The sequence below is a fragment of the Lissotriton helveticus genome, chromosome 9 (genome assembly GCF_964261635.1).
Source record: "Lissotriton helveticus chromosome 9, aLisHel1.1, whole genome shotgun sequence".
Classification (NCBI taxonomy): Eukaryota; Metazoa; Chordata; class Amphibia; order Caudata; family Salamandridae; genus Lissotriton; species Lissotriton helveticus.
The window spans coordinates 519293220-519307604 of record NC_136070.1 but is presented as its reverse complement, the minus strand read 5'-3'; the positions used below and the strand labels follow the sequence as shown (position 1 = coordinate 519307604).

The 14385-nt window shown below is 37.7% G+C and overlaps 1 protein-coding gene across 1 annotated transcript in view; it reads left to right on the top strand.

Annotated features, from left to right (window-relative positions):
* EXOC5 (exocyst complex component 5) overlaps positions 1-14385 on the top strand; it is a 159563-nt gene that overhangs the window by 44407 nt on the left and 100771 nt on the right. The window contains exons 3-11 of the mRNA XM_078660366.1: positions 1355-1502; positions 1836-2030; positions 2370-2434; positions 3433-3461; positions 3608-3717; positions 7715-7759; positions 7891-8031; positions 9689-9771; positions 13039-13248. Coding sequence (XP_078516492.1) covers positions 1355-1502; positions 1836-2030; positions 2370-2434; positions 3433-3461; positions 3608-3717; positions 7715-7759; positions 7891-8031; positions 9689-9771; positions 13039-13248 — 1026 coding nt within the window. The remainder of the gene's footprint in view (positions 1-1354; positions 1503-1835; positions 2031-2369; positions 2435-3432; positions 3462-3607; positions 3718-7714; positions 7760-7890; positions 8032-9688; positions 9772-13038; positions 13249-14385) is intronic.

The following is a 14385-nucleotide window of genomic DNA, read 5'->3' as shown; positions in this document are numbered from 1 at the left end:
CTCTATCAAAATATGTACGCCCTAATGTACTAGCCTCACTGAGCTTTAAAAGCATGATAAATTGCAATGTAACCCCAGATGGAAGATGGTGTCGCCCTTGCCGTGCAGTAAAGACCCGTAGTTAATTTTTTTCTTTTTTCACAAGTTGTATACACATTCCATTTCAATCGTGACCAAAATAAAATGCTGCTTAACTTTTCCTTCCTTGGTTACATTTATATTTTCTTCTCCTAAAGTTTATAGATACTCAACATCATGTTTTGGTTTCATTCAAAGTTCATATTGAACCATATTTCAGTATGTCTTGGTCCATTTTGGACTTGTCAGGTGGAAACTTAATCATTACAATATTGTTAAATAGTGGTAACATGATGGCATTGTTTCTCCGCGCCATCAAATTACCACTGTGTATCAAGTTGGTGTGTATCAAGTTGGTGCTGATATAAAACACTGATTCGTAAGGTACAGGACAGCCGCAAGGCTGTTTGATTTGAAAGAAGCTGAGATTGGAATGATAGAAATCATTTGTTGAAACAAATTGATATTAAAGGATATTCAGGGCTGCGTAAGTGGTGACATCATCAAGCCTTTGGGATGCATTACAATTGGTACGTGACGTTATCAGACTAGTTGACCCATCCACTGAACATGGTAAGAGTAGCTAGCCTGATTATTTCTGTTTATGAATGAAATAAAACAAGTAAACTCAAGCAAAGTGAGACATTTCTTTATTAAAATTCCTGGATTGATGACCTATTCTGGCCTTTTAAAACTGGTTTGGTAAAGGATCCTTAATTTCTAGGATCTCCTACTTAGCCCGCGGAACGTTCACAAAACCTCCACTCTTCGCATCACTTATTGTGAAGGAATCATGATTAAGTTTAACCCACCTCAATACATACTTTCATTTTAATTCACTTATAATTTTTGCATTATATTTCATATATGTAGCATTTGCACTAGACCTTAATGAGGAGTAAAGAGAGTTAGGACATTTGCTAGATGTTGGAATCAGAATGTGTATTTCTTTCTACATTGCTTACATGAAAGTGCAGGATAAAGGTTTATTTATCTTGTGCTTTAAGGTGAGATGTTTTTTCCAAAATATTCACAATAGTTTTTCACATATGGAAAAAATCGATCAATATATTATTTTGTCTACCCACTCGGGTCGTTCTGAGAATGCAAGCAATGCTATAGTGTTAATAATTTCGCCTTGCATCTTGTTTGTCTCGAAAATGGTCAATGCAAATTACTTCTTTCTTTTGTACTTTGTTAGAGCTTGAGAAAGAACTATCTAGCCATGATAAGAAATGCTAAAATTTCTTAATTGGTCTAACTTGTTTATCATCAGATTATTAGAAGAATTTGTAAACCATATACAGGAATTGAAGTTGATGGATGAAAGAATTCAGAGGAAAGTAGAAAAGCTCGAGCAGCAGTGCCAGAAAGAAGCCAAAGAATTTGCTAAAAAAGTACAAGAATTGCAGAAGAGCAATCAGGTAATGTATCAAACTAAGATGTAAAAGCTATGTTGGGTCCTCACATTAAATTGGAGAACTTCGTGAAATGTCATTCTTTTGATTTGTGGACACAGAATATAAAGATAGCTTTTTTCGGAATCTAGAAAAGCTAAATAGTGTTTGTTGATTGTACCTTGAACTTTGATAGGCTTAAAGGGATATCCCTCTAAAAAGATGCAGTTGTCTGTTTATTTTTTTGTTGGAACTTTAAAAAAAATATGGTAACGTAGATGTAATGAAATGTAGTGGTTTAGTGTAGGACATATAGTACTGCAGGTGGCATTTTGACTAAAAAGATCTCTGTTTTCTTAGGTTGCGTTTCAACATTTCCAAGAGCTTGATGAACACATAAGCTATGTTGCAACTAAGGTCTGTCACCTTGGAGACCAACTGGAGGGGGTAAACACGCCACGTCAACGGGCTGTAGAGGCGCAAAAACTCATGAAGTACTTTAATGAGTTTTTGGATGGAGAGCTGAAGTCTGATGTTTTTACAAACCCTGAAAAGGTAAGCACGGTTTACAGGACAAAATCATTACAAAGCAACACTGCCCTATTTAAAAACTGCTACAATTACTTACTATGGGGAGTCTTCATTCTTCGGAATGACTGACTTGTTAACAATTCTTTGTTCGAAAAAATACATTTCCATCTCTTGCCTGTGAATTGTTCATTAAGTAAATGTAAGTGTTTGCTTTTAAAATAGTTGGAACATATTTTTTAAGGATAAAAGGAATTCTACAAATGTGCAGTTTGTTGAATAAGACATCACTGTTCCTGCTCTCCTGTAAAAGCTGTACATTTTCACATTTTACATCCCTCTGATATATTTTAATTTTCATCACAGATTAAGGAGGCAGCTGATATTATACAGAAATTGCATCTAATTGCGCAGGAGTTACCATTTGACAGGCCAGTATATGTTTATAACCAACAAACTATTTGTACTTTGTCAGGCCACATTTTTCTTCCCTATTCAAGATTTCAGCTCTGTAAGCAGTTTCTAGATGTAGAATGTTAATGTGTTACCCCAACCCTTAAATATGTGAATAATGCTCTAGATATCCTGGACCTCTAACATACATTTTCATAAGCTTTTCTTCACATTTCTGGAAATGTAATGATCCACAAAAAGTGTTTTCTGTTTACAGGGTTCTACCAAATTTGACTTTCTAGACATGAACATATAATAGTAATGTCCAGGAGCTTTGTTGTAGATCATTTTTGGAGCATTCACAGATCATTTTCCCTGACAAGTCATGCAGCAATTACATTGTCATATTTGAAACTACATTTTCGACATATGTTCTGATATATCACTATCAGACTCATGATAGAATACAATCCTGTGATGATCATACTGAAAAACAATCTGTAGGGTTGTCAGCTTTTCCTTTTTTTATCCTTCAAATATTGTTAAAAGCATTATCTTTGATTTACCAATACCACTCTCAACTTTTCATTGCTTGGTAATCTTTGTGACAATGGAACACGGACTTGTTGAGCAAGGATCTAGTATTGCTTATGTTAAGCATTTAATATTAGTATATTGGTGATGGGGTGGACAGACATTTATTGGGGCCACAAAGTAGCACAGGTTTCCATAGACTTGCTAACGAAACACAGCTTTGTTGGAGTTATTAAAATGAGTTACTTATTCAGAGGACACCTGTACATATTTATCTTTACGATAATTCAGGTTTGCTGATGTGCTAGTAAGTAGTCCATAGAAATCTGTGCATTTTTATCTGATCATCTTATTACCATTTTATATGTATATTCAGCCAGTTGTGGACTTATCCTGTTGGATCATTTAACAAGTTCTCTAGTTTCAAGATATCACTGAAATCATGTCTAAATGAGTTCCTTGGCTTTTACCCCCTATTTCTAACTGTTTATTTTCATTACAGATTTGCAGAGGTAAAATCAAAAATTGCAAGTAAGTTGTTTTTATCTTTTTTTTTTTTTTTGGTTTACATATTTTTATTTTTATGCGGCGTGAATTACATTGGAGAACGCAGAAGAAATGAGCACTATGCAAGGAAACCCGTTTCATATTGACAAGATTTTACTTACCCTCTGCAGGTAAATATCACGATTTGGAGCTCCAGCTAATTCAAGAGTTTACTAGTGCTCAGAGAAAGGGGGAAATCTCACGCATGAGAGAAGTAGCTGCAGTCTTACTTCACTTTAAGGTAAATATCGATTGAATTGTATTATTGTTTTTTAGATGTACGATACTGTAGGTCTCAATTTAAGAAATAATCTTCTTTGTTAATGATCAAATAAGAGAAATGTTGACTTAACATATGTGCATCTTTAAAAAATCTGTACTCGATTCCTTTAGTATCATATACATTTAAAAATGGACAGTGGTACAATTTTAATAGGCATTTAATTTCTGAATTACTTCAATGCTATGGGTCATGGCGTTCTTAATTTATTGCTAATAAAATCACTTTTATCCAAAATATTGCTGTAGACCAATATAGTACTACATATGAGGAGGCTGTAAAACCTGCTATTAAATCCCCCCATATCTTGTCTCTTGAGCATCATACCCAATTCAAGGTTGCTTGGTGTAGAAGGAACAGCGATTATATGTTATCATCCTTCTTGTACGCAATACTTTAAAGATCCTACTCCATAAGTAACTACTTTTCAGATACATTTCTGACTAAATTCTTCTGGGTTATAGGACAATACCGAACCTCTTTTACTGAAAAATTCAGAAAACTTCTTTCAGTAATGCTATGCAGTATGCCTCTAGACAATAGAAGTACGCTGCACGTATTTGCCCTAGTATCCGCTGCGGGGCTCTTCTCTCTTGTCACGTCTCTACAGCTACATTTGTGGAAGATGGAATGCACTTTTTCTCTTCAATGGTGAGGAAAAACCTTAGAGACTGCTGAGAAGAAAGTCTTCCAAACATGCTCACTTACAACACCAGAATATGTGTACTGCACTATAGCCGGGCATACCACTAGCAGACTCAAGTAAAGGTGGACTTTTCTAATCAGCACAAGTAGTGGAGATCCCTGTTAATTTATTTCTTTGCAATGTTTTGCAAATCATGGTCGGACCATATGATGTTGATGCTTTCTTTGTGGTGGGTAGAGGATTAAGGTAGCAAGGCACTGGGGACTAACATGCTGTCTTGGGGAGAAGAAACTTTAATGAGTGCTCATTTAGGGATGTGGAGATAGGAAGGAGCCACAACTCTGCTCGGAGTGCAGTCTGCTTGTCCCGGTTTATTCGTGTCAGCTGCCTCATTTGCTTTAAAATATCACACTTTTCTAGCAAAGTTGTTAATGCAGTGATAGTTGTGTAACTCATCCCCTCCTAGTCCTTTCTATTCCCCAATCTGTATGAAAAAGCTCTTCCTTTGGAGTAAACTATATACCACGATGTTAAATTCCATACACAATACAAACTTAAATTCTGCATTTAAAGTAACACCAGTTTTTCTTGCATGGCTTTAAGAGAAAAATTCCCTTGCCAGGATCAGTAAACCAACCTTAATTACATTTCACTAATGTGAAAAACTAGATGAAGGCAGTTGGGTCTTTCTAATTTTAGTTTCAAAAGCATTCCTAGTGAAGAATTCTCCCATACTGACTCCTCCAATATGCACTCTTTACTGAACGGAATTGCTGATTTATTTGAATGTGCTTTTTTATTGGCCTTTTTCTCTTTTGCCAGAGTGGCTAGAAAACTTGGACTGTTAACTGCATTTGATGACTCCTGCTGAAATATGTGTAAACCAGACCCACCTTTACCTAGAGGCTCAGTCTGATTGACTATTCTTGTTTGTTGGCTTTTAACTGTGGCATCCTATAAAAGGGCTGCGATGCCCTATTATGCTAAGAAATCTACCTGGCACCAGCACTGGGGACAAGTCATGTATCAGCCTCTAGTCAATTCAGTCCTTCAGAGGCTGCAACAATGTCCACATTTGCTAGGCTCACATTGATAATTCGCTGGACCACCTGTAAGCAAGCTACTCGATTTTTTCACTCCCAGATGGGGTATGTATCTTAAGAGGCATGCATTGCACAAACTGAGAAGTGAACAGCATTGCATCTAATCTGTGACCATATATTTGAGCACAAATCATGTAGTAGTTTCCCAAAAAATCGAATGGTCCCTCTCCTTTGGAGGCCACTTTGTGTCAGGTGAAACAAGGCTACTTTGCTCACCCACAACTCTGCCAGCTCACCTCTGGTTCTATTTTCAGATCTGGAGAGTTCGTGGATTTGACATTGTAATTCCAAGCATGTATTTGGTCTAAATTGATTAAAAAATCTATCAAAGTCTGCTCTGGTGAACAGTATTCCTTGTGTGTATTTTCACAGCCTTCCAAACATGTTGAATCCTTGGCTCTGAAGAGCCCTGCAATGTATGGTCCGAATGCACGATGATAGAAGTTTCACTGGTGTTACCCAGTGCTCAAAGAAAGTTTGATTGTACTTTCAGTGTCCCTGTTTATACTTCATGCAGTTCTTTACCATTTTGAGAAGGAAATCCCAGGTCCAAAGCACAGGCATACCCTTTCATAATCATTTTGGGACATGAACATACCACCTTCGTGGTATGTTTTCCTCCGTTATGCTTCTGGTATTGTGTGTAAGCTCCTGGTTGTTGAAAAGCCTGGGCGTAATAAAACTCCCAAACCTTGTCCTCCCAAAAAAATGAAGCAGTATTCTATGTGGTCTGCTGCTCAGAATTGAAATGTCATGTAACAAATGATTTTCCTCTTTCTTAAACTGCTGGAATATAACCCCAGCATTGAATAGCAACATGTTTATAACTAATCACATTTCTCTCCCTTTCTTTTTGGCTAGAAATTTGTTACTGTTCAATCGGTTGGTGTGGAGATGTGGCAGAACTATGGCTTTTTTTTTTTTTATATCAATTGCCACTTTTGTGAATGCTTTCGTGTGAAGGCTTCCATTGTCCAACATTCTGTACATCCATTGTTTCTTTTGCATATGTCGCCCTAAGTGGGAAGGGTATGCCCAGACGTTGGTCCCGTGCTCACTACACCATTGGATTCAAGCTAGCCTGGCTGATGAAGGGTGATGCCCTGAAACCGGTCCCAGGATGCGTGATTCTGGTCCAGGGAGGACCTGGTTTGGCAGTTCGGGCTAGACTGTTCCCATAAGGAACATGGTGAAGACTGATTTGCCTACGGCAGGGTCCAAACTGGGGTGGTGTGGTGAGCATAAGAATGATGGATCTAACTTAGATCCTTGTGACTGGGGGTGAATGCTTGCATTGTCCAGCATTACATCCATCAATTGTTTCTTTTGCACTTGTTCCTTTATACCACTGTATTGTGTGTTCAGTGTTTCTTGTCGAAATGCCGCTGTGCATAATAAATAAAAGGCCATGTGTCTAGCAAGTTGTTTTGGGTGACACACAAGTTAAAATTATTTCTTGGCACAATGGTAAGCCATTAAAAAAGTGAACTTGCCTGCAATTCCAACAGCTTAGCAAGATGTAGAACTGATCAGATAAAATACCTAAGGAGCCACTGTTTACCCTAATGTTCCTATGTTTATAGGTTTCCCAAGTTGTTCTGGGTTTCATGGGTAATACATTAGAAAATTGGTGCACTACACAAGCCTTTATTAATTTAAACAAATAACTAATGAATAGAAGATGTTTTGCCCTTCCTGAGTGTTGGCTTTTACCCTCAAACAATGTGGCAAGCTCTTGCTTAGGCCAGGTATAAATGTAGGCTAAGATTTCCAAACACCCACAGCATTGTAAAGTTTGTTTGTTTTTAATGTTGCCTGTTATTGAGACTCATATTGAGGAGAAATTAAAATAAGTTTGAAAAGTCAAAATTGATGTGGAACTTCCTATTTATAATCATTCGTTGATGTGATTATTATTCTTTTTGTAAGAGCTTGAACATTTCTTCCACTTTTGTTTTCAGAATTACCTACTCGGTAGCTTAGTCAGATAAAGGGGCTATGTTTGATTGCTTTAAGTAGATAAATGAAAGTTAATTCAAGTTCTGTCTTCTCATGCGTTGGTCTGTTTGTCCCATACTTTTCCATATAATGAATAGCTTAATGGTTGATGGAGTTTCATCTACCAACTTTGAAGTGATAATGTTAAGTGATTTTGTCTGCCTTTTATTTTCACAGCTTGGAATAAATGTCTCTATTGTTTGCTTTATAGGGATACTCGCACTGTGTGGATGTTTACATAAAGCAGTGTCAGGAGGTAAGGTTTAAAGTGGAATTTTCCTGTCTTGTATGAGCAAGACTGTTATGTTGATTTTACTGCTGTAGTGTTTTTCCTGATTTGTCACAAGTTATTGGAAGTGCCTTCTTAGATGTATTTCTTACTTCCAGGGTGCCTACATGAGGAACGATATATTTGAGGATTCAGCAGCTCTCTGTCAACGTGTAAATGAGCAAGTTGGCGATATCTTCAGCAGCCCAGAGGCTGTATTGGCCAAGCTTATCCAAAATGTGTTTGAAGTTAAACTTCAGGTATTTTAAGCAGCATGTATTAGTTAGTCTCTTTATAATTAATGTTTTCCTCCTTGGAAAACTATAGTGATCATGAATTACTATTGCTAAATGCATCTTGTCATGATTTCCTTTAATGTTTCATCATTTGTTGTTGTTGTTTGTATGATGTTTTACCTCCTTGAATTGCCACTTACCCTGGTTACATAGATCTCCTGTTTTATACACTTGTCTACATTTTCTCCTCTATTGATTTGCTCATTCTTGTTAGTATAGAACAAAAATGAGTGCTCTATTTTGTATCAGAAATTAACCTAATGAAATAAGCTGTGCTGTTTATAGTATATATAACTCCTTGTGGAAACATTAAATAATTTCAATAAAAAAATATTTGGCTGGCAATGAACAAACTTGTTCACAAAGACAGTTAATAACACTGGTAAAATCAACCTAACACTTTTAACCTTGGGTCAGCCAGGTCACTGATATATGGGCAATTAAACACTATAAAAAACAAACCTCTCACAAAGTAATCAGCATGTTTATGTTTGAAAACAAACTCCATATGAAATATCTCTAATGCACTGGATATCAAATGCTTGTGCTTACTGCAAGATACATCTGCAGGTCACCACACTCCGGTGAAAGCTTCATCAGGAACTGAATTGATTCAATTGCTCCCACACCATTGCCTCATCCTGGCTTCTGATAGCTAGCACCAGCCCTGTATGGTAGTTAGCTCACTTACTGAAGCTGTAATGATGACAGCCTTCATGCAAGGTTTCTGGAGATGGCCCTGTAAACACCTGTGCTTTAATATTCCATAATGCAGTGATTTGTCTCAGGATGTTGTTGCAACGTCATCGGGTAAAATAAAGAGATCATCATTCTAATTGCAGATAGATTTCGGACTAATTTATAGTAGCTGCACTTTTTCTTGATTCTGTCCAGGTTGGTGTTTCCAATAAGATGCTTTGTTGCCACGTCATTTTCCACTTAAAACACACAGCTCGCAGTCGAAGACTTTCTGCTTCTTATCTTGAGGTCCCACGTAATATTTGTGGAATTAAAGAAGATTCTTCCCTGCCTGACGATGATGGTTGTGGTGTACACTCACCAGTCCATGGGTGAAATTAATTTAGTCTATCATATCATGCAGTCTAGAACCTGTTGAAACGGTTTAAATCCCAGCCTTTAACAGTAGGTGAATTTCACCTGGCCATTCCTGTGATTCTAGATTGTCCAGGTGTAAACAGTATATTCATGCTATTGATTTTTTACTACAGTACATTATTGCATTTCTCATTAACTAAATTGTTGCGGTGAATTTGGGAGTGGAAATAAGACTCCTTAATACACTCAGTTTACCAACAGTGCTAGCAACATGAGGGCAGTGTTGTCCGTATCCAACTCTCAGGTATTTAAATTACTGAGAAAGATAATCATGTTTAAGGTTCACAGTAGCTAAAGAATATTGTCTTTGGGCTACATGAGAGTTCTCAGAACGACCTTGTTGGAGCTTAAAAAAACCCATACTAAATCGAATCATACAGTGCGCAAAAAGTCATTGAAGTTCCCATAGAACATAGAAATATCCTGTACCCTATAAATCATATGTTTACTATTGTTGAGCTATTCAGTATTACGTCTTGAGCATTTTACTTTGTTGATTTTCCAGAGCTTTGTAAAGGATCTATTAGAAGATTGTAGGAAATCTGATGCTGAGCAATACCTTAAGAATCTGTATGACCTGTACACAAGGTAAATTTGGTTTCATTTCTGTCAGTAATTTATTTTTGATTTTCCAGCATGTTTTGTGATTTTTACTTTATTTGTATAAGGGACTTTAATTGACACAATATTACACAGGAGTGTGTGTTCTTTGAGCTGCTTGCTGGTTTAACAGACTGATAATCATTTGCCCTATTCAGTATGTCCCAAGTTGGTAGCAACTGCAAGTCCTACACACCTAATGCTGCTCTTCTCCCTGTGCAAAATATGTTCTTGCGTGAGGGTGGGCCAGCTAAGTAAAATTGAAATCAGGATTTTTCTTTATTTGCACCCTTGTACATCCAGTTATAAATAACCATGGTGCAGTGCACTGGCAGACACTGTGCTGAGTAGCCTGCAATCCTTACGGACTCCCCCAATAACTCTAGCTGCATGGTGAGCAGATCTATCTTGATTCTATCCTGATTTCAGCATGAGTTCGGCCAGTGTGCTTGAAGGTAATCCAATGGGGGAGCCATGGAGAGGGTAGCACTGCACAGGAAATGAAAATGGCTCATTCACAGATTGCTTTCTGAATATAGCAGTACTGCTAGGTATGCCAACTGTGTCTAGAGCGTATGTAACAGTTCTAGTTGGGATACAGCTGCTGCTGGCAAGTGGCTGCTTGCCTAGCCTAAGTTTCTTGTTTGGATAGGTTTTTCTATCCTTTCACAACAAGTCCCTAATCACAGTTTTAGAGCCTGCGGTCCACATGTTCTTCAGGGAACAAATAGTGACCAGAGGATCTTCTCTTTCATTCATCTCAGTGCCATCTGTCTTACTATAGATCATACAATGACAATGCATTTGCTTGAACAAAGAGAAAGGAGATGAATATGCTGTCAAGGAGAGCACGTTTAGTAAGAATTGTACTCTGACAAGACCTGTCCTTCGCAGGGCTGTCCTTCTCCCAGGTCTGTAGAAGTGGAAAGTAGACCGGCTCAGCAGGCATCTTTAATAAGAGCATGAACAGGTGCTAAATATCATTGTTCAGCAAGTCATCCTTAACACTTTAAGCTTAACTCAACTTAACTCAAACCAGACTGCTTGCTACAGGAAAACATAAATATTCCTACAGCTCAAACAAAGGGGGTTACCATTATAAGACATTCACTTATGCTTTTCTTCAGGTGCCATTGTACCACAATGTGATTGACAAGATGAGGTACTCAGCCCTGCATCACCTGTCACTGCTACCTCCAAGGATGCCTATGTGCTTCGAACTGCGATGTTGAGCAAAATCCTACACATCACTGAGCTTGACTGTTTGATTCCAGAGTAACTATAACTAAACCTGCCACTTGTGAACATGCATGAACATGTTGAGGGTACCCAAGCTCCCTTCCACTTGCTCTTCATTCTCTTTTAAGTAAAAGAGTCTATGTATATTGTGACTCCAGAAGCAGGTGGACCTAAAAACTTTACAAGATCAAACAGTAGCACCCTGTCTCCCGTATTTTGCAGAATCTGCTCCTCTATTCTCTTCTATAGCAGTGCATTGACCTGCAATAGCTGTTTGTAGAAAAAGTCCTGCTTGGGCATCCTTTTTCACAGTTCCAGTGATTAAGGATTTCCTGTGATTAAAGATTTCCTGTAAGTTCATAGGGAGTATTTTCCACCTATAAAGTCAGGGAACTCAACATCGTCCTTTCAAAACTGATGGACCTTCCTTTCAAACCTGTCATTGAAAGTAGTTTTCCTACTAGCTATAACATCAGCCAGACTGGAGAATGTGCTACAGGGAGGAATCTTATGTGGTTTTGCACCTCGATAGTTTTTTTAACGGGTCACCAATATTTTCTCTTTCTTTTTATTTACTATTGTCACATACATCAAACTATTTCCTTTCCAAGTTTCTTTCTGAACCTTTCTACTCTTGAGTGCTCAATTTGTATCTGGGTAAAAGATCTCAGGAAGCCTTAACAGTTATCATGACTATGAAACTGTCCTCTGAAATGGCATCCCCAAACCTAGCTAGCTGGAAAGTGTAGTTCATTATAGAACTCTACAACAAGGTTAATAGATCTATAGAGGGTGTGTTGGTGGGGTGGCGTGGTGTGGGTGGGGTGGAAGGAGGTATGGTTTGGAAGAGCTGCTATAGGTAGATTTAGTGTAAATGTTATTCTATCAATTTTCTGAGCAGCTATCTGGAGATCAGTTCATAAAATTGCCAAGACATATTATATTGCTTCTAGCTCCTGAATTGCTACTGTGGTGTGTCATGCCTCTTTGCGTACATAGTTTGCCCAAGTTATTCCTTATTCCTCTGCCTATGCATTTGGATCCCTTCTCCTGTGTATAGTGTTATTTAGCGTGCAATATATTTTGATTATTTTGGGTTCAGAGAGAATCCTGTCACAGAGAAGGGAACATTACTTACCTGTAATTCTAATCCACTGTCTTGGATATTTTATTAGTTTATCTGAATCAATGAACTATACTGCCTCCCTGTTTTGCCAAAAGCATAATTAGAAAGTTCATGGGTTTATTAATCTTTACATTATTGCCTTAAAAAACGGTGATGTTTGCAGCCAAATAAATGTATTTCAGGTTAAATTTGCTGAAACAATGTACTTTATTATAGACGAAAACTGAAAGAAAAAAGGCACAATAAAATATTTAATGATAATGACATCTTTTTTTATGTAGTGTTTGTTTCATAAAATGTTTTAAAATTGAGTTTGGGTCTCGCTCATTGGTGCTTTAGTCTACTACTTATTGGTTGAGAGAGACCAAGGAGGACTGAAAATTAGAATTATAGGTAAGTAATTTTCCTTGTAGATTTCTGAGCGTAACTGTAGTCCTTCCATGTGTTAATCAAAGCCCTCAATAGCTTGATGAGGGCCCTGACTAATTTCTTAGACGGGAAGGTTGTGTGTGTGTGTGTGTGTGCGTGTGTGTGTGTGGGTGTGTGTGTCTCTATCTGTCTCACAATCCACTGCTCCTCCCTCTTCCCTGTGTGGACGGGAACATGTTAATTAGGTTCTTTTTAAAATAGCCTCAGTTTACAGGTGGTAGCAGAAAGGATCCTACCAATACAACTGGGTGAGATGTTTTTTCTATTTAGCCATGAACCCCTCGGTTTGATGTTTTTAACATGAGGCATCCTGTTTACTTGTGTTGACATAAAATGTTGCATAGGGAAATGATGCAGCATAATTTAATCGGAAGGATGCCATTGTAACTGAAATGCTGATCTCCTGTTGGCATACACAGCAAATACTTTTTAATTTAATTAAATTTTTTATTTGTTTTAAGGACAACCAACCTTTCAAGTAAGCTGATGGAATTTAACTTGGGAACTGATAAGCAGACATTCTTGTCTAAACTCATGAAATCCATTTTCATTTCATATTTGGAGAATTATATTGATGTTGAAACTGGGTACTTGAGAAGCCGAAGTTCTATGATCCTTCAACGCTATTATGATTCTAAAAACCACCAGAAGCGGTCTCTTGGCACAGGAGGGTATGTACTTACTATGTATTCATGTGTCTGAAGGTTTGAAGAGTATAAATAAATATACCCTTTTATTATATATTATAATATAATAAAAATATGGTATCCGAAAGTTCTTGCAATGCAAACCAGCCTCATCCACTGTCTGCACTCTAGGATCTCTGTATAGCATGTTTATTTAAGCTAAGCACACTATAGATAGATCTTTGTGTGCCAGCATTCTTTCTTGATTTTATAGTTCCTTGGTGATAGATCTATATATAGAAAGCAAAAAGAAGGATACTCATAAGTTTACAAGATTACATCCAGGAAAGATATTGTGGTTCATCAGTCAGTCAAGGGAGTGAACATAGTTTTGTGTCCATTAAGCATGTATAATAAAGAGGCCAAAACAGTTATGTGACTTCAAGTGTTATCAGAGGGTGTCACAAACCAATGTAACGGAGGCAAAGAGTGGATTTGATAAAGATTTAGCTAGGTGGAGGGGAACAGATTTATTTTTTCAAAGTCAATACCTGTATTTGAAGGTAGATGTTCCCATCACACCCATCCTTTACCTAATCCCCAAGATACACAAAAATCGAGATAGTCCACCTTGGAGACCTGTTACCTCAGCCATTGGTAATCTATTTGAGGCAACCTCCCGCTACATTGACCACTTTTTGCAGGAATTTGTAAGTGGTCTTCCTTCGTGCATTCAGGATACAGGGAATTTCCTGAGGAGGGTTTATGATATCCCATGTGAGGAATCTTTTGTTCTGATAACACTTGATGTAACCTTGCTGTATACCAGCATCTCTCATCAGGATGGACTCAGGGTCATGAAACACCTTTTAGACTCAAGACCATTAGGCTTACATCAACTTTCAGAAATGCTAATTGAAATGGCGCTTGGAAAATAACTTTTTTTAGGTTTAGAAAAGATACATTCTAACAGATGCGGGGTACAGCTATGGGCACCTGCTTTGCCCCAGTTATTCCAATCTACACATGGGTTGGCGGGAGGAGCAGGTGCCTAGAGTCAAATTTGCCAGGGAGTGGTCAGAGAATGTCATTCTCTGGACAAGAGTGAATGAAACAAAGGCCCCCTGAGCATTAAAGAATAGACAATTTCTAGATGAGGGTAAAATCATGTGTGTAAGTATA